At 35.1% G+C, this 26,542-nt stretch overlaps 3 protein-coding genes and 1 non-coding gene across 4 annotated transcripts; 2 read left to right on the forward strand and 2 right to left on the reverse strand.

The window, feature by feature from the left end:
* Positions 1-33: 33 nt before the first annotated feature.
* On the reverse strand, positions 34-8,657 carry LOC107760279 (protein DEHYDRATION-INDUCED 19 homolog 3-like). Its single transcript, XM_075238531.1, has 5 exons — positions 8,230-8,657; positions 7,975-8,144; positions 7,228-7,307; positions 5,323-5,577; positions 34-429 (listed from the first exon to the last, which is right to left on the reverse strand). The coding sequence occupies exons 1-5, from the start codon at positions 8,303-8,305 to the stop codon at positions 324-326; spliced, it is 687 nt and encodes a 228-aa protein (XP_075094632.1). The 5' UTR covers positions 8,306-8,657; the 3' UTR covers positions 34-323.
* Positions 8,658-9,637: 980 nt separating this feature from the next.
* On the forward strand, positions 9,638-13,634 carry LOC107760280 (syntaxin-43-like). Its single transcript, NM_001324673.1, is given in 8 exon segments — positions 9,638-9,834; positions 10,996-11,272; positions 11,969-12,058; positions 12,349-12,426; positions 12,989-13,066; positions 13,153-13,218; positions 13,305-13,385; positions 13,527-13,634. Coding segments are annotated over 8 exon segments (975 nt in total).
* Positions 13,635-15,325: 1,691 nt separating this feature from the next.
* TRNAT-AGU (transfer RNA threonine (anticodon AGU)) lies at positions 15,326-15,399 on the forward strand. Its single transcript has one exon. It is a non-coding gene; the product is annotated as a tRNA-Thr (tRNA).
* Positions 15,400-15,914: 515 nt separating this feature from the next.
* LOC107760281 (exonuclease DPD1, chloroplastic/mitochondrial) lies at positions 15,915-20,203 on the reverse strand. Its single transcript, XM_016578311.2, has 4 exons — positions 19,907-20,203; positions 17,946-18,585; positions 16,465-16,670; positions 15,915-16,367 (listed from the first exon to the last, which is right to left on the reverse strand). Exons 2-4 carry the CDS (start codon positions 18,521-18,523, stop codon positions 16,144-16,146), a joined length of 1,008 nt encoding a protein of 335 aa, XP_016433797.1. The 5' UTR covers positions 18,524-18,585; positions 19,907-20,203; the 3' UTR covers positions 15,915-16,143.
* Positions 20,204-26,542: the final 6,339 nt, after the last annotated feature.

Consider the following 26,542-nt stretch of genomic DNA (forward strand, 5'->3'; position numbering starts at 1 on the left):
TGTTCGTGCTTACCTTCACCTTTCTTCCCAGTGTTTCTAGAATACAAGTATATATTACATTGATTTCCAAAAATATAAATTGCAGTACAGCACTAACTCAAACGTTTATTATATTCTTTATCGTAGCATGAACTGCAATAAAAAGGAGATACATGACTCCGCTGCATATCAACTAAATTCTACAAGATAAATTACATGGATTACTACATCTTATTCCACGGTTGGATTACATAATACCACCATGCGCACTAGGACAGACCACTAACCACACGGCTTTATCAGTAAGCTGGTGAACGTGGGGGGCCGGCAGCCTTGTCAACCTTTCATAAATTATCATCCAGAATGGTGGACAATAGCAATCCTTGAACAAACTCACTCCTCTTCGCCTTCTCTTCTTGATCTTTGATTGACAATGGGGGTTGAACTTTTCTGCAAAGTAAGTTGCAATACAACATAAGAGATGCGAGCTACCAAATCTAGATATATAAGATCCTAAACCAAAGGCACAACTGAGATGATATTCTCATGATAAAGAGATCTCATGTTCCTGTTTCTTTCTCTCGGATTATAAAGCCCAAAAAAGAGCATCAAACATGATAACTTTTTCTTCTGCTTCTTTTTAAATTTTTTATATAGGATGAACTGAATAACTGATAACAAAGATATCGCCAAGGTAAACTCTACTAGAATAACACCTCTAATTCCCGTCTATTTGACCATAGAAGTGCCATCATAAATGTCGAAAGGAAGAAGGATTCCTCCATTCCGTGTAAAAATGATCTGGTCATAGCCCAAGTAGTTGATAGAAGCCAATAAGAGCTAGTCCAGCAGAACCCAATTGAGAACTAATCCATCAAGCATGACATATTAAAGGAGAAAATTATGCACTCAAAATTTTCCAACTTTAGCTTGCTTCAGTGGAAGCAGCTCAAAAGCAGTAAACCAGATGCATCATCATTCCAGCATTTAGACAATAACAACGACTCAATTGCAAACTATTTGGTTGGCTATATGAATTCCATGTCCCTGCCACTCCATTTGGACTTCATCCCATTCCTAAATAAGTTGTGTTTTGAAACAAAGTTGGGTTCTCTAACGACTAAAGTTTCTTATTTTCTACCGACATGCAACTTTCTAATAAACAATCTAAAAGACTCCTTGAAAAAATCAGCCTGATGTAAATGTACCAGCACGACTAAGCTCTAGTCCCAACTAGTTGGTGCTGCCTACATTTCACACACTTGAGCAACTGCTGTAACAAATTCATTCATGAGTTAATAATGACAACATAAAGAGACATGATTGATTGGAATGGTCATACTTTCTCTTTTCAATTGGACATCCAGAATGATCATAGTGCTAGGACTGGACGGTAAGACCAAAACTCTATTTTTCACTGATTGAAGAATATGGCAGAAGGAAAGAAGCCAGACCAGTAGCAACTAAGAAAAGCTATTGATAGATTCTATTCATAGGAGGAAAAATCCTTTTTAAGAAAAACTATTTTGCAGGTAACATGAACATGTTCTTTCAGAGACGGAGAGGCGGATCCAGGATTAAACTTAATGGATTCAACCATTTACTCCCTAAGAAAGGAAAGGGACAAAAAGTGGGATTAATCCTGATTTCTTTGGTTAGTTATTGTCAGCATATAAAACTAGAGTTCGCCTTCTATGAGTTAAATCCATTCCCTAGCGGATTCCCATATGCTGAGATAGTCCGATTAATCCAGATGATAAGGGAATGGAGAAATATTCTTAGTACCGAACTCATTGTACTTTTGAAATTATAAGTTCAAAATTTTATATTTGTTGAAATTTTAGTGATTTTTCACACACACACACACACACACACACACATATATATATATATATGCTACGTCGAAAATATTACGTTCAATTGACCCCATTGTTAAAAAGCTCTATCCGCCTCTGTTCTTTCATGCTGACTACCGTCAAAATATTTTCACTTGACTATCCTATCCTCCACATGTCGGAGTTCATTCTCAGGGGAGCTACATGTGAATATTCTGGTGGATTAAATCCAATCAACTTCTTCATGAATTGCATCAGAAAAAAAGCATAAAACAATTCTGATCTCCTGTTACCTGAACTCTAGGGAATACCCAAGGAGGTGATGACTCTTGTCAAAGAATCTCTTATTTTGTATAGGATTAAGTTTTCTCTGTACCTCTTTTCTAAACTATTTTTGGGGGGTGTTCAAATGTCAGAATATCCAAGAAGGCGGTGACTCTTGTCAAAATACTATCTTTTATTTTGTATAGGAATAAGTGTTCTCCGCAACTTTCTTTAAAAAAACAAAAAAGAAGAAAATGGGCTGGATGCTTTTTTTTTTTTTTTGGGGGGGGGGGGGTGTAACTTGTCTTTATCTCATTACCGTACAAGCATATAGCAATGTACTCTTTATCTTTTCTCACTAGTCAAAAGACCTTTTTCTCATGCAAGGGAAGAGCATAAAATAAACTCAGCAAAACAAATGAACAATTCCAACATACATTCGCAGAGATATAAAAGTCTCCCTTTTATGTTTAGCAGGCATAGCTCATTGCAATGGCCCATTTCCCCAGCCACACTCAAACAACAGTATATTCTCACCAATCCTGTAATGTTTCACAAAATGCAAACACAAAGAGAGGCACTTCCACCTAACAGCATATTCAAGATATGGGCACCATTTAACGTCATCAAAGATAAAATGTTGGGCGTATCTCTGCACATAATATCCCAATACATGTACTCATTTTGTGAAGCTAAAGTAAAGAACAGATTACAGAAGGATACTGGAGATATTCACGAAGCATTATAAAAGGAAAGAAAGATAAAGAGGATCAAGGAACATGTCCACAGCAAATGGATCATGAATATGAAGACTATACAGTAAAGTGGTAGCATATTTACTTTATTAAAAAACAGTGCAAGTTCCTGTTCTGGTCAATTTAAAGAAAAGCAGTAGAGCAAATACTTCATGAGAAATAACACAAGTTCCAATTGTGGTCGCTTAGAAAAGATAGCAGAAGCTAATGCACATGCATTACATAAACAAATGGCGAAATACATAAATGGCCCATTTAAGTTGTCCACAACAATCAGATGAACACCCTAACTGAGCCAATGACCGACTAAACACCTCAAGTGTCTATTAAGAGCATCAACTAAACACCCATGTATGACTTGGCATATCGCGTGTTGCACACTCATGTAACAGCACGTTGCCTCAAATTTTAACCCATTTCCAGCGGTAATAAATGGGTGTAATTCCTAATTTTTCCTTATTGAGGTGTAATTCCTAATTTTTTCTTATTGAGGTCTCATTTTATACCCAAATTGAGAATCCTAATTAGCACTTCCTCTTTCTTCTCTCTATCTCCCCTACTTGTGACTAGGTTCCACCATACTATTTTACCAAAATCTGCTCACGAGCTCTAACCTAGGTTTTTCTGCAAGAACATGCTTTTTGTTTTTAAATTTTTCAGTGTGTTTGTTTATGAGAATGGTAAGGGAATGTGGAGGTGGTGTGATACTAAAAGGGAGACAGGAGATGACACATGCAAGTCGAATATAGTATGAAGGCTTTCTCTTCAAAAGGCAGGGGTGAGGACTCCATTGCGGCATTAAGTAAGGAGTTGGAGGAAATCAAGGCACGTCCACTTCGTCATCTCAGTCTCTTTTTGTGCAAAGAGGTAGAAAAGATTCCGCCCTTCTAGCCTCGAGTAGTGGACAGTGTATCATTGATAGCGATGCTATTGATCACTACTCTGGTATGAGTACCATTTTCTCTTCACTTAACCCATCAACATCATTGGGTAAGCTTAGCTTGAGCCTACCTTCGCACACCTCCGTTACTCTTTAGGAGGCATTCGCCCCAGATAAACTACCCACCTCGCAGTGTCCCGCCTCCCCCCGAATGATCGATGCGGCGGTTAGGCATCCTTAGACGAAAGAGTGGTCTTTCAGGATTGGTCGTTGTGTGTCACCACCTCCCACCTATCCTATACGTTCGATTAAGGCTGTACGAGGGAGATATAAAGGTAACGTTGACGCTACGAAAAAAGAAAGCCATTGCATAAGTAATGAATGCGTTTTTTCAGTGAAGAAAAAATGGAGAGTTTGCCTTGAGTTGAGATGTAAAAATGGTGAAAATGACATGAGATTAAAAAGGAGAGAGAAGTAGCAAGAAGAGAGAGAAGCTTCATTTTGATTTCATTTGGCAGTTGAAGAAGACGGGGTGGGGGAAGGGAACAAAATCTTTTTATGTAGTATGTAACGGGAATGTGTAATTTTACCATGAAAATCAAGCAAATAGGTGAAAACTCAAAGAGATGGAGAAACAACCTTATGGTTGAGGGTGACGATTTGGGGGAAATGAGACCCAATCAGGACTTTTTCTTTTGTTTCTTTTTGTCTCTTTTTAAATCCCTCAGCCACGTATTTTACCATGTCTAATAAAATAATTGATTTTTAAACTATGTTAGGGAGTTTGTGCAACACGCGATGACACTATCATGGATGGGTGTTTTCTTGACGCACTTAATAGGCAGTTGGACAACTTAACAGGCCATTTATATATTTTGCCTAAACAAATTAATGTTACATTGCGTGTCTTTCTTCTTTTCAAAAACATGAAACTAGTTGCAATATCTGTACCTAGTCAAAAAAGTTTGATGACAAACAGCTTGGAACAAAGGGAAACTCCAAGCACCCACGGTGCTTTCCCCAACAATTAGGGGTGTCGCCCACAATCTTTCTACAAGTGGCTTGGTTGACCTCTATTTTCAGGCTTCCAGAAGCAGATAAGCAACCAACGCACGTTCCAGTTGTGGCCGCTTAGGAAAGATAAAGAAGCTAGTACCCGGTACCACACCAAATTGTATAACCAAATTAAGAGTCTTGATCTTTCTTCTACTTCGTAAGAAATATTGTGGAATTAATTGCATCAAAAGAACCAAGTCAAAAAAGGTTGAAGAAAAAAAGCTTGGGACTCGTGAATATTCGCACTGCACATCCTTAGCGCTTTCACAGTTCGCACACAATCTTTCCACAAGTACCATAGCTGATTTCTATTCTAAAGCTACCACTAAGGGTGAGGTGTCAAAGTCGAAACTCAAACATTTGGGTCCTCTTGCACTTAGAGCTTTATTTTACCGAGGAGCAATACCCATTACAAATAATTAATTGAGCAAACATGTTCTTTTGGGAGAACTTTTAGTATTTTGCAGTTAATTATGCATGTTGATAGCAGCTCTATACAAGTGTTTATAAGGAGCTACTGTAACCAGAGCACAGACAAGGATAAAATACATACCTTTCAGACGTAGTTACTATTGAGCTTTTCTTGGCTGAGATTGTTTCAGCAGGAGAATGCGTTTGAGCACTCTTGAAATCATCAGCCATTGGCAAAATGAATGATGACAGCAAGGGGTCTGGTGCAGCACTAGTTGAGGAAACTAAACAAGAAGACCCTCCAAAAAGAGATTGCAAATTTCCTTCTCGCAGTTCCTTCCTTAACAAGGAAAGTGTTGAATGAGAACCAGCTCTGCGAGATTTCCTCTTGCGCTGCATGTAAGCTCAAGTCAAGGAACTCAAAGTAGCTATTTGGAGTCACTCATAGTCGTACTCCCCCATGGATATGGACTTTTTCAAATAAGGGCAAAAGACGGGAGGAGCAAATGGAGACCATGGCCTCCGCAAAAAATGGAAGTGAAATCATTACCAATGTGATTCAACCCTTCCTTGACCCCAAATTTTTACCTCTGAATTCTACAACTCTGTTCCAAATTTCCATATCAACCAACTGATAGAACTCCAAATGAACATGATAATTCGTATTTCAATTTTTATCCAACTTTTCTGTATGATCCCACAAGCTACCACTAGGCATAATAAGAAAATATTAAACCAGACCATGTGGCAAACTTTACTTCCTTTCTCTGTTTCTCATGATATCAGGATTTTTAAAAGTAAACCAACTCTCCATACATAATGTTGATCTACCTTTTATCATGTTTTTGGGATCCCAACAACCCCTAGGTCACCTAAAATTTCTTAACTCGATATTCATCTATAAGCGGGAGATAGACATGTAGTTTGCAGTTTGATTTCAATTATATACATCTCGATAAAAAGGGGGAAACATTTTCTTTTTTCTTTATTTGATATTTAATTATTGTCTCCCAATCCAGTTACCCATCACCACCCCCACCCCCAACAAAACCCCCTGCAAAAAAGGAAGAAAAACTCCAGTCTTGTCCCAACTATGAAGCTACACAACCTAAACAAGAGTATCAGCTTTCCAAGATCTGCAGGGGAGTGATGTTCTATGTATAACAAAAAAATGATCCTTGGGTCCCAGGATCATGATAAATGACACATTCCGAAGCCTACTCAAAAAAGTTTTAATGAACTCACGTGGAATGAAACACAACGTTGTTCAACATATGAACTGAGGTCAAAGATGCATGTGAAGGTGTGCTTTGATAAATAAGTTGAGATGCAGATGCCTATGGAAAGTGAGAGGGATTTAGTAGCTCGCTTTCAACTTGCTGAAGGTTTAAAAGAACTTAAAGTGCCCAAAAGGTAAGGACAGATGTTACATACTACATCTTCACCAAAAAGCCGAGAAAGGAATCAGAACATGAGGACATACTTTTGTACTCTTCCAGGAGAGGAAAACAGAGGTTAGCACCAAACTATAGAACCTCATCCTAAAGGCTCTCAAAATGAAACTGACATACAGAAACCGTAAAAAAGAATATAAATTAAGAGCTTATGTTGAGTGGCCGACAGCCCCCAGAGTATTACCTAAACAGTCAACCATCTCGATTCAGTAGCTCCATTGAACACATTCTAAAAATGAGAAAATGGAAGAGTTTGACATTATTTGACTGGGGGAGGACTTCTCACTCCAATTTATGACAGAAAACCTCGAAACTAAATGAAATGCTCTAAACATCTGGAGGAACTTCCCGATAAAAAGAAAACATCTGGTGGAACTTCCTGATAAAAAGAAAACATCTGGTGGAACTTTAAAAGTTAGGAATTGTGATTAGCATACCCAAGGTTATTGAAAAATCTATCTCCTACATTCTTGTGTTAAGTGACAATTTTCCCACAAGACATTGCTACCTCTGATTTTACAAACAAAAGAAGCAGCAAAAGGAAACTACAAGAAAGAACCACAAAAACGATATTGAGATACTGAATAAAGGATATTTTGAAGATATTCCCATGCTGTAAGGTTATGTGTGCAACCATGTCAACGCCCACCCTCATAGCGCAAACTGGACACACCTACACAAAGAAGCCGACTGTGAGGATTAGTTTTAGAAAGAGCTTCCATATGCCACAGATATTATTGGCATAATACTCAAATAAGCAAAATTAGAATTAAAAAAAAATTCCAGACAGGAAACTACCATATCTACAAGTTAAGATGGACTGATTATAGCCCATCCCTGCGCCAGAACTCCTAAGAGGAAAAATGATAGAGGTAAAAACATACCAGCTCAAGGAACAGTTAGCATATAAGCAATCCACAATATACTTCTGGATGGACAACAAAACATTCGTGTTTTCGTCCAAAGTAATCTCGACCACGAGCAATGGAAGAAACTTCTCTAGAATGATTTCACAGACATTTAGAAATACTAGAACAATTGCCAGAGGCAAAAACATGCTTCTGAACCACTCAAGAACGTGCGACCAGTACACATCAAAAAGTAATGCCATCAAACAAAGGCAACTGTATCAAGTCATACCATCATGGCTTAAAATGTCAGCTAGTAAACCTAAATATTAACACGACACTCTATCTTCCAATAACTGAAAGAATTTTAAACTTCTACATTAATCATGACATGTTTAAGCGTGAAATGACACAATATCCAATATTTCAACAAAGGGAAAACAGCAAAGGGTGATCAACTCCACAATAACTGATCAAAAAAGAGAGGTATACCCCATTCTTGGCCTCAACAGGATGCTCATCATCAATATGACAACATAAACCAACAATATCAAAATACTCTGAACAAAAACAGCAAGGGAACTCTTCTCTTATATCGTCGTCCACCTCAATTTCCTCAAAACCCATCAACATTTCCGCGTCAAGATTTTCCCATTTCATTCCTACACCAAAATTAACCACATAAATCGCACAAAAATCCAAACTTTACTGCAATAATCCTACAAAATTAAGGGGGAAAACCCTTACCAGATCGAGACTGAAAAGCGGATTGGTAGCGCCTGGAAGCAGAAGAAAGACGAGCACTCCATGAATCAGCATCCATATTTGCTTTACTTCACTTTGAATTTTAAAGGATTAAGCTGGATTCTGTTTGAAACAGTGAAATTCAAGTATCAATTCGATTCAATCGTTAGGAGCGAGGGTGGGGTTGACGATTTGTGAATTGTGAGGAGTGTCGGTGTGTGTGATTTGGGAAACGGAGTGCGATATTGGTTACACAAAACGACGACGAATCGACGAAGATGACGCAGAACAAGAAGCAGATGATGGAGAGGAGGTAGCTGAGGCCTTTTTAGCAGGAGAAAATGTGAAATTCTACCAAAAAAAGAAGGATGAGACTCGTCTTCCACACACCTTTTATTGTCTTTTTGGAAACACTATTGTTGCTCATTTATTTATTTCTCTGGCATCCAATTATATAAAGTTCTTTCTTCTGTAATTCTTTTGAGTTATTAATACCGCTAAGGTCCTAAATATCGTAATATAATACTTCTCTTAATGCTCTTTTTTATTTTAGCCCTTAATGTTCTTTATTATTTTAGCCCAAACCAACACAAATTGAAAACAAGTAGCATCTTAATAATAAATACTTATCTTAATGTTTTTTTCTTTTCCTATTTGCCCAATTGATAGTTGCAAATTGAAGACCATCTATAGATATAGTAATAGTATATATCAGAATTATTTTTTATTCATAACTAAACAATATATAAATTTTTATTTATCGTTATTAAAATATACCTGAAATGATTAAAATCTCTAAAAAATATATATATATTTAGTATAATTTTGTTATTAAAATTACATTAGGGGGTGGTATTATAATTTATTAGTATGAATATGTCACGTACATTGGTAATATCTCATAGCAAATCAATAGCGATTCATATCAAATGTATATGTTAATTAGTATTGTAAAAATAAAATTAAGCATATACTTACAATGAAATTATTATAAATATTTTAGTTTCTTTCTCTATTTCTATTTTATTTACACTTATAACTTAAAATAAATTTGTTTTTTAAATAAAAGGCTGGATCAACACTCCCGATCAAAAGTGCGTGTCCCACCCCACCACCAACCCCACCCAACCCCCCACCCCGGTTCGTCTTTCATTTTTGGTTCATCTTCCTCAAAACTTAGCTTGGAAGTTGGAAGCTTCGAACTCGCTCCCAATTTAACACGACTCCATCATTACCGGAAATTCCATTTCACCGATCTCCGTTCAAGAGATCCGGAATTTAATTCAAGTTGGATCCAAACCCGGACTGATTATGATACACGCGTCTACAAACAAATTTCAATTTCAGATCTAAGTAGAAGAGGAATCAGTGATCTGTAGGCATTTTTATTGATTTCTGTGCAGAAACGTCAATGGCGTCGAGAAATAGAACGATATTGTTTAGGAAGTATAGAGATGCGTTGAGAAGTGTTCGGGTCCCTGCGGGTTCTTCGCCGTCCACGTCATCGGGTCATGGTAGTGGGCCGGTGATCGAATTGGCAACGACGTCGTTGCTTAATTCCAATCGATCGTATGCTCCTCTCAGTACAGAAGATCCCGGAACCTCCAGGTTTGCATATAGGTCCTTGAATTTTCACTTATTGCCTCTGAATTTGTTCCCAAATAATTTATTTTGGTTAGTGACGTGTATCAAAGTTATAAGTTTTGGGACTATTTGTGCTAGATCAAAATCTGGAAGTAACTTTAAACGGATAGCATCGGGAACTTATTTGTTTAATTCCTGTTATTATGATATATGCCGAGGAAAAGCTCAACTATTTGATGATAGGTGATTGAAGTGCTAGTCATTGCTAAGTCCAAGTTGCTAACTTTTCTTGTTACAAATTGTGTAATTTTAATGGTTTAATCATGTCTCAAATTTCTTGTTCCTATAAGAGTTTATTGAATTGATGAGTGCACTGATGCTATATAATACATTCAAATGAAGTTTTGCTTATTCAGTTAGTCGTGAAGGAGGATAATTGGTGGAGCTTACTCAGATGAAGTTCTGATAATTAACTCGATTTGTGCTTAGTGTGGTGCAATTTGCAACAGGAAAATTATCACCGTCGCCCCTGAAAATTCATCTTTAGATTGGAGGATACTCATGCCCCTAAAAAACAAAAGATAAAGAAACATTCAAGAAAAACATGTTGCACATACTTGAGAATCCTGTGAAGTCAAGTCCAACTTTTTTCTCTTTGTAGATCAGGTTTAACCACACTCTTTTGACCTCCATTAACACCCCCGGCATCATGTATTGAAACAGAAGGAGCACCTGGATCGTTAGAATTCCTCATCCATAGTTCTAAGTGGCACTTTGAACTTCCTATCTCTTGCTGCTTGGGGTTGGATTTGCAAGAGTAAAGAAAGTTTATCTATGTCTACAGCATAGTGCAGAATTTTTTCGTGAAAAGAGAAACATGGAGGAAGTATGGAGCTTATTACAACTGGAACAACTGCAAAGATTTGAAGAGGGATACCTAGTCATTATTTAAAATATAAACTTTTGATGAAGCCCTGTCATTTGTCATATTATAAATTTTGAAAAGAAATTCTTCTCATTTAAATCTCCTTTGAACCGTTTCCTATAGCAGCTTCCTTAAATTTTAATATCTTTTCTCTTTATATACTTCCTACATCTTTTTGAGCAAATATTTACTTCCTAGATTTTATGGATGTCCTTAATAGTTCCCCCTACTCTGGATCTCATGCTGTTTCCCTGCTGCAGTAATGGTCCAGTTACAGTAGGTCTACCGCCAGCGTGGGTGGATGTGTCAGAAGAAATCACGGGTAATGTGCAACGGGTTCGAACAAAGATGGCTGAGCTAGCCAAAGCTCATGCTAAAGCGTTAATGCCATCATTTGGAGATGGTAAGGAAGATCAGCGTCGTATTGAGGCTCTTACCCATGAAATAACTGGTCTTCTCAAAAGATCAGAAAAAAAATTGCAAAGACTTTCTGCAGCTGGTCCTTCTGAGGATTCAAATGTTAGGAAAAATGTACAGGTGTGCCTTCACAACCATTAAACAATTGTTTTCTTCTAATTTGGATTTTAACTTTTAGCCTGAACTTTTTGTTTCCTTTGTGGAAGAAGTTTGTAAAATAACAAATTCTTCTTTTGGCTCTGCTGAAAGACTACCATATCCTGTTGCATCTCTCCATTCGCACCTTGTTAGATGATGGTTTTTTTTTGTTAACCTCTTCAAACTTTCACAATTGGAGAATGGGGATGGGGTATATGGCATAGACAGAGGGAGGGGATGTCCCCCCCCCCTCAATTTTCTGGCAGAACCATTATTTTATATTATTAAAGCTTGATGTGACATCTTTTCAGCAACTTCCTCACTTCTTACGTTCAAATTATTATATTAAATGTTTTTCTACCAAACGCAACATAATTATATATTCAATTTTTTTGAACTGGGATTATGTATTCATGCCAATATTTTACTGTTAAACTTACAGCCGGATTGGTTTACTTGATTCGGGAAGAGGGAGTGACATGGAAACTTCACAAAGAAATGTGATGTGTTCTACTTTTAAGAACTTGATAAGGGCATGTCTTTCAATGTGATATTCAGTTTCATTAGTAACGACTAACGAGTGTTTGTTTAAACTACATTTTTTTCTTGATTTTCAATATTCTGATTGAAATAATTGCATACTGTGTTTGTGCTTACAATGTGATATTCCTATGACAGCGCTCTCTTGCTACAGATCTTCAAAGCCTTTCAATGGAGCTTCGCAAAAAACAATCTACTTATTTGAAGCGGCTCCAGCAGCAGAAAGAGGTGTGTACACGTAGTTTTTGGCCTGAGCCACAATCTGTTAGTAGTAGGTATTAGCAGGAGAAAGTCTTATTTGCAGTTGAGATTTTATGGATCAAAATCCTATATTATAACATCCCATGTGCTGCAACTACATTATCTAGAGTATATTAGCTAAACTGTTGATTCTGCCTATACTCTTATTTTATGGATGGTTGATCAGCATGCTGCCTGTGTTTCTAGGATGGTTTTTCCTTTTGCGTTCCTGAAATATATCCTTGCAAACTTTCTTTAAATGTTGCCTTTTCATGTAGGGTCCAGATGGAGTTGACTTGGAAATGAACTTAAATGGGAGCCATTCTCGAAGGGATGATGATGATTTGGATGACTTGGTATGCAACTTGTATTATATATATAAATTTGATTTCTTACTTCTCTTTGGGATCATCTCCTGCAAATGTAATCAGGAAGATGTGGATCTAATGGTCTGATACCTTCGTTGTGCTAATACCAATGCTTGATCAGCAAAGTAAAACAGAGCATCACCAATAAAATGCACTATGCGCTCTATATGAATGAGAATTAGGCAACTATTTGTGTTATGTTGGAAGTGATCAGACATGAGTTGATTAATTCCGATACCAGCTGAAGCAGTATTGTGGGGACTGAATGTTCCCGGTACTATCTCAGGTGAACGCTTAAGGTGTAAAGAAAGAACATTAATTGTTGTTTTAACATCAGTTACTTTTGGCAATAGAGCCTAATCTTTTATGATATTTGTTTGATTGGCTTCTCTCATTTTGGAACTCTCGTTATTTCGTATGGCTGTGGTTGGAGGGTCGTTGGGGTTTTACATCCTTAAAAGTCGTTGCTGCCTTTGAAGAATGGTTTTAGGAGATACCTTGGAGAGTTTTTCTCACGAGAAAACTTTGACTGTACTAAATGTCTTTCCAGGGATTTAATGAGCATCAGATGGCCAAGCTAAAGAAAAGCGAGGCATTCACTGTCGAAAGAGAGAGAGAAATACAGCAGGTGATATTGGTTGCTGCTTCTCAGTGGTTACCTGAAATGTGCATATCGTTGTTTTCTAACTTAGCCTTCATGTGCTTATATGGTAGGTTGTTGAATCGGTCAATGAACTTGCCCAAATTATGAAAGATCTGTCAGTTCTGGTGATAGACCAGGTTTGAACTGACAACACCTTTTTCATAATCACCAAGTTGTACTTCAGCACGGGTTATTGGTGTACTTAACTAATGTCCAAATACAGGGTACTATCGTAGATAGGATAGACTACAACGTTCAAAATGTTGCATCAACAGTTGAGGAAGGTCTTAAACAACTGCAAAAGGTCTCACCGTGGTTTCTCCATTGCATCCTTCTAATTCGTAGATTGTCCAGCTTTACAGTCTGATATGTCATTTCATTTAATGTTTTCTTGATTAGGGCAGTCATTTCATTTAATGTTATGTTGGGCTTGATTGGATTGCAGGCTGAACGATCCCAGAAACAAGGTGGAATGGTCATGTGTGCCACAGCTCTAGTAATCATGTGCTTCATAATGCTGGTCCTCCTAATTTTGAAGGAGATATTATTCTGATTCATGAAAATATTTTCTACAAACTTTGCATAATGTTGTATTCACAATACTACATAATGAAGGCACGCTGACACATTTGTGACAAGTGGAAGAATGAGGTGAGCTAGCCCATATCATTTTTGTGCTAGTGCCTTTAATTTTTCTGTATTTGTTAGTGGTAAGGTTTGTATACTCGAGAAATCAATAGACCTCCAGGGATCCTGTATAGAGCATTTATCGTTAGAGAGCATAATACTATTCTTTACCCTAGGAAAATTTTGATGTCTTGACATTATATGCCTGGCAATATATCGTATTCTGTATCTACGGCCATACATTTTTAGATGAACCCCTGCAGATTGGTTATGCATCTTTTATGTTCATTTTTAGTTGTTCTAATGAAAGCAAATTAGCATCTTTTATGTTCATTTTTAGTTGTTCTAATGAAAGCACCCCCCCCCCCCCAAAAAAAGTAAAAGAAAAAAACAAGGTCCCATAGCTCAAATGGTTAGAGCACCACGTTTACAGTTAGACCAACTATAAAAATTGTATATTCGCCCTGACGGATGGTAATACAGATTGTATTCTTTTCCATTTGAATAATTGACTGTGATATGTTCAGAGATTTTAGTCTAAATCCTTTATTTTCCACTCCTGGGAAGTAATAAAGAACATCAATAGAGGATATTGTAATTTCCTGTGAAGATCTCTCTTCATACTAGAAAAAGTTGCTCTGACAATGTCGTTTTTTCACCTCACATTCATCATCAACATTGGCTCTGGATCCAATTGAAACAACAAAGGAGTGAAGAGAGTGAAAATGAGGTGATTTTAGTGCATTTCAGTGACTCCGTGAGTTCCATAAAGCATAACCAATTCCAAGCGCATACTAAAGAAGGCTGCATATGTTGAGAAACAGCGCAAAATAGTTTATCTATGAAGAATCCTCTGAACATGAAGAGCAAAGTTGGTATATAAAATTCATGCTGTCGAAATCAATTAGTCTGGATTGAAGTTTAGTTGATTCAGTTGTGCGAAAGACAAAGAAAACCATTTTACAGCTGCAAATAACACTGGATTTTTAAAATTCTTGAGTAAAGAAAGAGAATATTAATACAAGAGTGCAAAGATCAATGCAAAGGCTCATAAGCAACCTTCCGTCCGTTTGGCCAGCTTTTCAAATGGAAGAATTCAGCTAACTCTATCACTTGTATACAGAAATAACTTCCTAAAAAGAATCTGTTACAGCTGACTATTTGGATAATCAAAGTATGGTTTCTATGTTAAGCCAGTACTTTTTCTTCTTCTTTGAGCTGCTTCTTTGAACCTGAACGCAATTTGTAAAAATATCCAGATTAGAACTTCCCAAGTGGTAACATTTTTTCAAAGAAAGACAAATTTAAACAAGTAGAAAGACATAAAGAGATGGTACGATTTTTTTACAAGAACTACAGAAATTGTCGATAGTCTAAGATTAATATAGAGGCTATAGACAAAGGCCTTTATGAGTAAGCAAAAACTTTAGTAGGAGTGAGAGTGATTAGGGTTTCCATTCTTTGCTCTTCCAAAGATTCACGAAATGAAAATTGACAAGGATTCACTTTTTGCTTCTCGAGTCATAGATGTCAGATTGATTTACGCTAAAAAAAAAAAGGCTGTGTACCGGTGAGACACAAAATATATATATTACAGACCAAACACAAGCATCAGAAGCTCTCGTAGCTCAGTTGGTTAGAGCACCCGTTTAGTAAGCGGGAGGTCTTGAGTTCGACTCTCAACGAGAGCAATTTCTCTATGTTTTATTCCCTGTTTGTATTCTGGTGAAAACTGACTGTCCAGTTATTCAGACCAAATATAAAATTTGTTATTCGACCAAACGTGATGACATAATACATTCAAAGATTGTTAGTCGTAGGTATTTTTTTTCCCCACTTTTGGGAACTAACAAAGGGACAACGATTATGGATATCATAATTTACTGTGAAGATCTCTCTCCGTCATAGAAAAAGTTGCTCCAACGATGTGGTCTTTCCATCTCACAATTATCATCAACGTTGGCTTTGAAATCCAATTGAAACGACTAAGGAGTGAAGAGAGTCAAAAGTTAGATGTTTTTAGTACATTTCGATCTCTATTTGAGTTCCTTACCAATCCCAAGCTCGGATTAAAGAAGATTGTATAAGTTGAAAGACAGCATAAAATTAGTCTGCTTATGATGAATCCTCTGAATAATTAGGACCGAAATTGGTATATAAAATACATATTGCCAATCTCAGATACTAGTAAAGACAAAGAAAACCATTTGACAGCTGCAAATGAAACATGATTTTTCAAATTCCTGAGTAGGGAAAGAGAAGTTAAATACAAGAATGGCAAAGATCAATGCCAAGGCTCATAAACAACAGTTGATTATGACCAGCCTTTTTAATGGAAGAATGAGCTAATTCTATCACTTGTTTACAGTAAAAACTTCCCTAAAAAGAATCTGTTACAGCTGACTACTTGGACTACCTGAGCACGGTTATAATATTTAGCCAGTATTCTTCTTCTTCTTTGAGCTGCCTACTTCGGATGGCCAAAAGGAATGCCCTTCAATAAGAGAAGGGATTGTCAACTTCAGGTCGAAAGTCAGCCGTTGAAAAACTGCTGATAACATGTGCACATCCACCATGGCTCTATGAGCTGAACCAACTAATGGGATCCCATAGTGTTGACCAAGAGCTTGCAAAGAGACTTTTGGAGGAACCTTTGTGCCTAATTGGAAAGTGAAAGTAAAAAATATCAAGATAAGAACTTCCAAAGCAATTGGATTTTTTGATAAAAAGACACAAATTTAGACAAGTAGAAAGACCTCCGGACTTCATGACTTCACGTGCCAAAGGAAGAGTATCAACGAACAACCAATTTGAGGGAATATCTAAAGAACATCTACTGAATTCCTTAATTAGAAAAGGAACATCAAAACCGCGAGCGTTATGCGCCACCAACACCACATATCCACCAGGTTTCTGGCGGCTTCCTACATACCGCAATAAGATGGGAATGAGGTCCCCCATCCTGAAAAATGCAAAGCAGAGTATGAGAGCAAAATAACTCTAACCTCAAGATTAAGATATAACAGATATATATTGTTCTTATATAAAAGAATATCACAAGCTTCTCTGCTAACCAGCCAAAGGTGGATATTTTATACGCGCATTATAAGAAGAAACTTATTCCCAAACAAGGGTAAAAGGAACATATAGTCTCTATTCCACACCATAGACAGGCCATTCAATGTGTGTGTGAATAGTTGAGTCATGTTATACCACTTGACTTTCTTGGCTCTTGTATAATTCAGTCAAAAGATGGTTCTGCATGTACATCTCCAAGGAGAGAACAGAACTTTTATTTGAGACTTCGAATTTGCTAGGTCTTACGACCAGAATTCCGTAAAAAGAAAATTAATTCCACGACTTAGCTATTCATGATTGAAGTTGCACAACCAGGTATTGTTTAATTTCGATGATATGATTTAAGCCAGGATTGTTCATCAGAGTAAAGAGACACAATATGATGTATAACAAGGCAAGGAAGAAAGGATATACACCACAGATTCAAACAATACATATGAGGTGATATACCGGTATGGCAGAACATGGTGTGAGCTATTACCTTGCTTCAATACCACTATCATAAAGGGAGTCATACAGTAGCCTATTCTAGATAGAAGTAAATTGATATTTTCCAGCATGCTACTTTAATTTTATTCAGCCAAAGGCTGTTTTAATTCTCACGACACTGAGTCTAGTTTATTTATAAGTTTGTCTGATAATTAGTAAATTATCGGCATATACATCCATGATTAAGAGCAGGGCAAATATGAAAGTACATAATCTCATCTAGAGAGTAATTCACCAAGGTATGCACTAATCTGTCGGATAGTTCACTTCTCAAATAAAGGTCTTTTCCTTAGCATTGGAAATTAAATAATGCATTATGACATACAAGCCCACCCATTAAGCCAATAGCACAACACATTAGCAGAGTGAACCCGAATTATACATGTAATGAACAGGTGTTGACAAGAAGTATGCTTCCAAGAGAAAACCCCATGAAAGCATCTTATTGTCATTTAGTTATATTTATACATAGTGCATTCAGATATCAGACACGTGATTAAGCAGGACTCAGTACAATACCCAACATCAGATTGACAAATATATTCTTTCAAAGGAGAACTCTTAATTAGACAAGTTGTAAATCTCATATAGGATTATGTGAAGAAAAGTCAAGAAACAATGAGATAGAGGAAGCATGTGAAACAACCCAGCAATATTTATCATAAATTACCTGGGGACATCAGGTCGATTGACCATACCAGTAGTAATTCCATGGATATGTGAATTCGGAACACTACGTCCAGGATTGACTAATGTCTGGAATGTGCTGTTTTCACCCCCATGAAGATCCCGCAATGCAATCTCGATAATTCTTTCGTGTTCTCTACTAAACCCAGTAGTCTCAATATCAAAAATGATAATAGTCATGAGTTTGGCCAAATCTTTGTTTTCAGCAATTGTCTGTCGAATATCAACATATTTAGTACATCCTATTTCAGTTACTTCTGAATTATATATGTCTACTTTAGAAGTTGTTGTTTCATCTAATATTTCATGCTTGATAGTTGTTTTTCTGCTAAAAGCAGCCTTGTTTTTCCCTTCGGCTTTTGTAGTTAGCGTCTGTCTATTCTCAGTACTATTATATCTACCATCCAGCCCATGTTTACCAGAGGCAAGAACCTTGGAGCTAATGCTTCCCCTACCGATCCTACTTATATGGTGGAAACTTTGCCACCATGAGTTAGTCAAGGTATGAACACTACATCGAGGAAACTGTGACAGCGAGAAGCACATTGCAGCTCTTCTCATCTAAATCCAATAATCGCTTTACAGGAGAGCTCAAACTGATGAAGTAAGAAGATATATTTAACCTGCAGATCAAAAGTAATCAATTATATACAAAGAGGAGATACAAAGAAATGTATTCTCTAAACACTAGCAGCTGAAAGATATATGACCACTGACTTGTCTAATGTCTACAGCTACTGTTATAGAAGTTTGCAAAAAGTACAGCCATTTATATATCCAGACTGTAGATCTCATAAATTTCCCAATTATAAGGCGGTGGGAAACCATTAAATAAAAAGGGGGAAAAAAGGTCTTCTCTAAATCAAGAAATTCCTGGAGAAAATAATATTAAACCTTAGGGATTCCCACAGAAAGCATGAGACCATATCACAGCATACAGCACTATGTTTTAGCATCTTGATGCTAACATACAGCATCATGTTAACCACGACAAATACCTTGATTCACTGCCACGACAGCGTTCTCTAGCTCTATTAACTGTGCAAACCTTGATAACGATTGTATTCTAACTAAAACCAAATTACCATTTTGGAATGATAGACGGTTTCTGATTAAAACCAAAATTTCATTCTCCAAGACTAGGAAATTAGTCTTATAACTCAGCACTACAGAGTCTTTTAAACATATCTTTTTCAGACTATTGAAAAGCAAAACTTGAGTTACACCTTCTAAGTGTTTCCATATGAAAGAATCTATTTTGAAAAGGAAAAACTATTCATAATTGTATAACGCAATAAAGCAAGTTGTTGCCTGGTAAAGACCTGATGAACTAAAAATTTACCATTTTGGAAAGTGTTTATTGCACTATAGCCAACACGAAAGATAACACACTGCAAATTGAACTATCCAGAAAATCAATCTAGGTTTATTTAATCCAAAAGGGAAAGAAAAAGAAATTATTTAACTAACTCTCCAACACCATTACCTAAATTGAGTCAATCCGAAGCATTCAAATTTCAAAAAGAGACTTTTTACCAAAAACCATCACTGCTGAAATGAAAATGGTTAAAAGTTCTTAGCTTTAGTGAATTTGATGTCAACCCAAAGCATTCAAATCTTACAAGAGACACCTTTTAGCACAAACCATTACAGCTAAACTGAAAATGTATCTAAGGAATTCATCAATCAGAATATTCGATGAGCAACATCACATTCTAATTAAGCTCAAAAAGTAAAATTCACCTAACAAACAGAAGAAGAATAAAAAAAAAAAGGGTAAAAACTCGCCATTTCACAAGAAAATTGCAATTCAAGATAGACCCATTTCCAAAAAAAAATGAGAGAAAATTGAAAACCAAAAAAAGAAAAACATGATAGTGGATAAGATAGGAAAAAGACCTGCCTAGTACTGATTCGAAGAACAAAACACAAGCATTTACTTACAAGGCTATTTTTTTGACTATGCATATGTTGTAAGAGTGTGTTGGTCTGGCGGCGGTTGCGAGAGCCGTCCACTTACAACCAATAGATTGTGAGATCGAGTCACAAACCTACCTATACCATACTATTGGAATTATACTGGTTTGTAGTTATTGTTGTCAGTCATATAGATATAGAGGATGAGAAATGGAGATGGTTGAAGTCGTGAAGAAACTGTAAGAAAAGAAGGAAATAACGTGTGTTTGGAGTGAAGTTAAAATGAAGAAAGGAGGGGGCACCACCCTTGATGGCATAAAGTGCGGATCCTCAAGCTCCGATCCATGGCTTCCGGACCCACTCTTCTTTTTTGGGTTTTCTTTTTTGGGGTCCACCAATTTATTTCTATAGATTATTTTGGTCCAGCCGCAAAAATTAACTTATTTTGAGAAATGCTCTTTCTCAAAAGTATTTTTGTTAAGAAATAATTTATATTTGATTAATTAATTTAAAAATTTTTTTTTAATAATAATTAATGTTTGACTAAATTTTTAAAAAATACTTATTTTTTAAAAAAGTATTTTGGATAAAAACTAATTTTTTTTATATTTCCAAAGTTGTTTATGCTTCTATTCAAAATAACTTTTTTTTCTTCCAAAAGCTTGGCCAAATACTTTAATTTTGAAAAAAAAATCAAAAGAATGCTTCTAGGACAGGAGAAGTTTGGCCATTAGATATTTTTGGGAGGATGAGGACGTATGACGTTTGTGTTGTAATTTTTTTCTTTAAATTTTATCTAAAAATTAGTAGTGCGCATCTAAGTTTTTAGTAATCGACTTAAAGGAAGAGCAATGTTAGAGAAATATATAAGATCATAATTTAAAATCTTATTTGAAGATTTTCTTAGTTGCCTGAAAATAATAGAAGTTCAATTCCAAAATTTTAAAAATATGTCAAAAAGTAATGATCAATCTTTAATTTAAGGGAAATTGAACTTCGAAAGTATAACGCAAAATAATTGATGGAGTATATGCATCTTACGAATGCCACTATATAGTCTATCCAATCGCATTATGATTTGAATTACGAAGTTTATAGTACTAGCTTTTTTTTATTGGATGTCCCTGAAGGGACTCCAATATTACTTTGATTATAGTTTTATTTTAATAATAATGTAAAATAAAATAATGAAAAAAATAGTTTGATGTAGAAAATAACATCTCAAAATTTATAATTGAGTAGTTAAACGTATTAAATTCGTCAATTTCGTGAAAATCATATACATATTATTATTTTTAACTAATGTAGAAAGTCACATAACATGGACAAGGATAGTAATTGACTATCACGCCATCAACAAAGCGGGTTTTAATTTTATTTATTGACTGTTAAGAAAGATTATTTATATATTAACTACACAATAATCATGAGAAGATATTGTAGAGTATCTTGATGTCACGTGATATACATATCAAACATGAAAATTAATTAGATATTATATACACACCTACACTAAATAAGAATATAATTAATTTAAAAGACAGTATTAGCTGATCACTTATTAAAAGTATTCTTTGAACACATAATCAAGAAATCTGAACCAAAATGTAAATTTTCAAAAACTTGACGTCCCGATTATGCCAATGGCGCACGAAATTAGAAGGAAGTTAGAGAAAAGCTGAAGCAATCACATGGCAAAATGATGAGGCCTTTGGCTGACTTCCACTCCTCATTTACGAATCTTTTTAATAGCTAATTATAACAGAGATTTGGTTTAAGAATATGCTTTTCCAGATCCCCATCGTTTGGATGCATTTAAAGCCTACGAGCATAATTAAATTCGGACATATTTCGTTTTTACAATTATGGGTAGTGTGCAATGGTTTCGATAAAATCTCGTTTGAAATTCTCCTAACTATTTTAGATATTTTTGTTTAGACGAAAAAAAAGATAAAATTTTGGATATGATCAGATTAGACTTATCAACTTGGTAATCCTTTTTTTTCAAGACTTGGTATTCCTTTTCTTACACAAACTAGTATTTTTATAAGTCAACGAAGCTTAATTATTTTCATTATGCGGACTTGGTGGTAGATTTTTTTAGATTTAATCGTACATATGTTACTTTTGTTATGACGTTTTTTATTTTAAAAGTTCCCACCAGAAAAGAAAATAAAAGAAAAGAAAAGGCTATTCCCTTTTATGAAATTTTAATTTTTTGAGATTGATAATGAATAATGTTCCGTTAATGTATATTAATTTAATTAGTGGGAAAATTGGAAAATCATTCATCCTCTCCTCAATCTTTGGCTTAAATGCCATATAGTTCCTTATCCTTTCTCAAAGTTGAACAAGAAATAGGTTCAATTTTTTTTACCCCTAGTAGTCGTATTCGCGCGATGCGCGGTCAATATTTATAAAAATATGAATTAAATTAAATTATGATTAGAATTGTTTGAACATATTAGATCGTATTACTTTAATAAATTTCAATTGTCATCTTATTTGTCAATATGATATGCCCAATAATAAAATCTCTATTAAAGTAAAGGGACTTATATAATCATCAAATAATTTTTTTGTTTTGTATTTTTCTTTATTATATTATCCAATATTTTGAAGGGGAGCCTTGACGTAATTGGTAAAGTTGTTGTCATGTGACCAGGAGGCTACGTACAATAGACCTTTGTGGTCCAGACCTCCCCCGGACTCCATGCATAGCGAGAGCTTAATGCACCGGGCTGTCCTTTTTATTATCTGATATTTAGTATTATTACATTATTAATAGAAATTATTATTATTAGCATATTACTTTGTTTAATATTTTTATCTGCTACTATCTTTTTGTAATATAATAGAAGATATATATTTTATTACTCTTAAAAAAATTATTTTAAATTTTATTCTATTGTTCTCAATAATATTATTTGAATTTTAATTAATAAAATCTCTATTAAATTAGAGGGACTTATATAGGCATCAAATAACTTTTTTGTTATGTATTTTTCTTTATTATATTATCCAATATTTAGTAGTATAACATTGTTAATAGAAATTTTTATTAGCAACTTACTTTGTTTAATATTTTTATCTACTACTTTATTTTTATAATATAATAGAATATATATATTTTATTACTCTTGAAATATTTTTTTATTTTAAATTTTATTCTATTATTCTAAATAATAATAATGTCTGAATTTTAATGAATAAAATCTGTATTAAATTAAAGGGACTTATATAGTCATCGAATAACTTTTTTGTTCTGTATTTGTCTTTATTATATTATCCAATATTTAATATTACTATATTATTAATAGAAATTTTTGTTAGCATATTACTTTGTTTAATATTTTGTGTGCTGCTTTCTTTTTGTAATATAATAGAAGATATATATTTTATTACTCTTGAAATATATTTTTATTTTAAATTTTATTCAATTGTTCTCAATAATATTATCTGAATTTTAATGAATAAACAAACTTTTTATTTTAAAAAAGAAAACGAAAATAATTTTAAAAAAAGAAACAAAGAAATTAATTAACCCAAACCAGTCTTCACCCGTTTTGAGTAGGTAATTTTAGTTTGTAACATTGTTACTTTTTTTCATTTTTTATTGTTTTTTCAATTCATTTTAAAATATTTTTTGAATCTCCAAATTTGTTGGAGGTTTGTTCTAAAATTTGACAATTGTTAAATTTTTGTTGTTACACTTGGCATCATCGCATTGATTTGCTTCTCGTATTATATATAGATAGATTTATCATTATTTTTCTTTCTTTTTAAAAAAATTTTTTTGAATCTCCAAATTTGTTGGAGGTTTGTCCTAAAATTTGACACTTGTTAAATTTTGTTGTTACACTTGGCATCATCACATTTATTTGATTCTCCTATTCTATATAGTGTTGGAATTTTTTAAGCTTAAATGTAGCTTAAAAGAGGGTGAATGAGAAATGGAGAGAAATTGAAAATATTTGAGTTTTCCTCCTTGACAAAGGGACATTGTCCCATATTGGAAGAGGGAAAAGGTTTTGATAGGTATATATACAATTGCTCTTCTTCTAACTCTTAAAGAGTTAACAAGAAGGCAAGCCTCGCGCCATCGTCGCTGTCGCTCGCTCGGCTAGGCTCGACTTCGGCTTCGGATACGGATTGATTGATTAATTTTTTAGACCAAATTTATTTGTTAATAGTAAATATTAACAGAAATATTATTAAATATCTATTTTTTGTAAAAATTCAACGGAATATTAATATTAAATCTAACGGAACAGTATATGCCCTTCGCTTTTTGTAAAAGCTATTTACGTTATGGCCGTTTTACACAAACAACCCTTCTAAAGAGTTGCACCTCTTCAGTTTTGAAGAGTTGTACTTCTTCAGTTTGAGCTCAACATTGGCTATAAATACCAGTCCATTCTCTCAGATTTTCAATACGAATTTCTGACTTATCCTCATTTCTTCTGCATTGTTTTAACTACAAAGAAAGCAAGAGTACGTGTGATTTGCTACCGATCTTTGTGTTCGCTGAAACACTGGAGTTTGAAGTACCGCTACTCCAGTGTGTAATTCGTTCTATCCTAGGAGAAAATAATCCACAATCTTGGGTACTAGGAGGGGATTAAATTCCTTAAGGAAACACTGTGAATTCAGTGGGCTCGGATTAAATTCTGTTTCTTTTAAGTCTGCAGAAGTTCATTAAGGAAGATGTTCCTGTTCTGCGCGATGAAACTCCAGAAAATGAACGCTTTCTCGTGACTGAGTCGTGGAAGCATTCTGATTTTCTATGCAAGAATTTCATTCTTAGCGGACTGGAGGACGAATCTGTATAATGTCTATAGTAATATGGAGACGTCAAAACAATTGTGGATAGCGCTTGAAAGGAAATACAAAACGGAAGATGTCGGGTTAAAGAAATTCGTTGCCGCTAAATTTTTGGACTACAAAATGGTAGATAGCAAGTCTGTTATTACCCAAGTTTAGGAATTGCAAGTGATTATTCACGATCTCCTTGCTGAAGGTATAAGTCAAATTAATACTAATGTTGAAAGTATTAATTATATTGTTTTTACTAACAGAATTTTCATTGAAAGTCTTGTCATCAATGAAGCATTCCAAGTTGCAGCGATGATTGAGAAGTTGCCTCCTTTGTGGAAGGACTTCAAAAACTACTTGAAACACAAACGCAAGGAGAAGTCCCTTGAAGATCTCATTGTTCGATTGAGAATCGAAGAGGACAACAAAGCTGCTGAAAAGAAAGGTCGTGGAAACTCAACAATAATAGGAGCAAACATTGTTGAGGATATAAAGAGAAAGAAGGCTTATGGACCGAAAAGCAACCCAATCAAGAAGCGGTTCAACGGAAATTGCTATAACTGTGGAAAAGCTGGACACAGATCTGCAGATTGTCGTGCTCCAAAGAAAGACAAGAAGAAGGGTCAAGCAAACATGGTTGAAAAGCACGAAGATGTTGATGACTTGTATGATATGCTTTCTGAATGCAATCTGGTGGGAAATCCTAAGGAGTGGTGGATTGATTCTATAGCCACTCGCCATGTTTGTGCTATTAGAGAAGCGTTTGCTATATATGGTCTTGTTGGACCCGAAGAGGCGCTTTCTATAGAAAATTCTGCAGCGGCCAAAATTGAAGGACGTGGGAAGATATTTATGAAAATGACTGCTGGTACTTTGAACAACGTCTTTCATGTTCCCGAGATTAGAAAGAACTTAGTCTCTGCTGGACTTCTTGTTAAGAACGGGTTTAAGTGTATTTTTGTATCCGATAAGGTTGTAATAAGTAAAAATGAGATGTTTGTAGGAAAAGGTTACCTCACTAAGGACCTTTTCAAGCTGAATGTAATGATTGTTGAGAATAATAATAAAATTTCAGCTTCTTCTTACTTACTTGAGTCAAATAAATTATGGCATATACGTTTAGGTCATGTCAATTATAAAACCTTGCGAAAAATGATTAATTTGGAAGTATTGCCTATGTTTGAATGCGACAAATCAAAATGTCAAATATGTATGGAATCTAAGTATGTTAAACATCCTTATAAGTCAGTTGAAAGGAATTTAAATCCTTTAGACTTAATTCACACAGATATTTGCGACATGAAGTCAATACCATCTCGTGGTGGAAAGAAGTATTTCATAACTTTTATTGACGACAGTACTCGATATTGCTATATTTACTTACTTAATAGTAAAGATGAAGAAATAGACGCATTCAGGCAATATAAAAATGAAGTTAAAACGCAACTTAACAAGAAAATCAAAATGATAAGAAGTGATATGGGTGGTGAATATGAATCTCATTTTGAAGAAATATGTTTAGAATATGGAATTATTCATCAAACAACGGCCCCTTACACGCCCCAATCCAATGGGATTGCGGAAAGAAAGAATCGTTCATTAAAGGAGATGATGAATGCATTGTTGATAAGTTCTGGTTTGCCACAGATCTTGTGGGGGGAAGCCGTTCTTACGGCTAACCGGATACTAAATCGAGTACCCCATAGCAAAACACAATCCATTCCATATAAAAAATGGAAATGAAGGAAGCCCAACTTGAATTATTTTAAAGTGTGGGGGTGTTTGGAAAAATTGCAAGTTCCTAAACCCAAAAGAGTAAAAATAGGACCGAAAACCGTTGATTGTGTT

The sequence above is a fragment of the Nicotiana tabacum genome, chromosome 19 (genome assembly GCF_000715075.1).
Source record: "Nicotiana tabacum cultivar K326 chromosome 19, ASM71507v2, whole genome shotgun sequence".
Classification (NCBI taxonomy): domain Eukaryota; kingdom Viridiplantae; phylum Streptophyta; class Magnoliopsida; order Solanales; family Solanaceae; genus Nicotiana; species Nicotiana tabacum.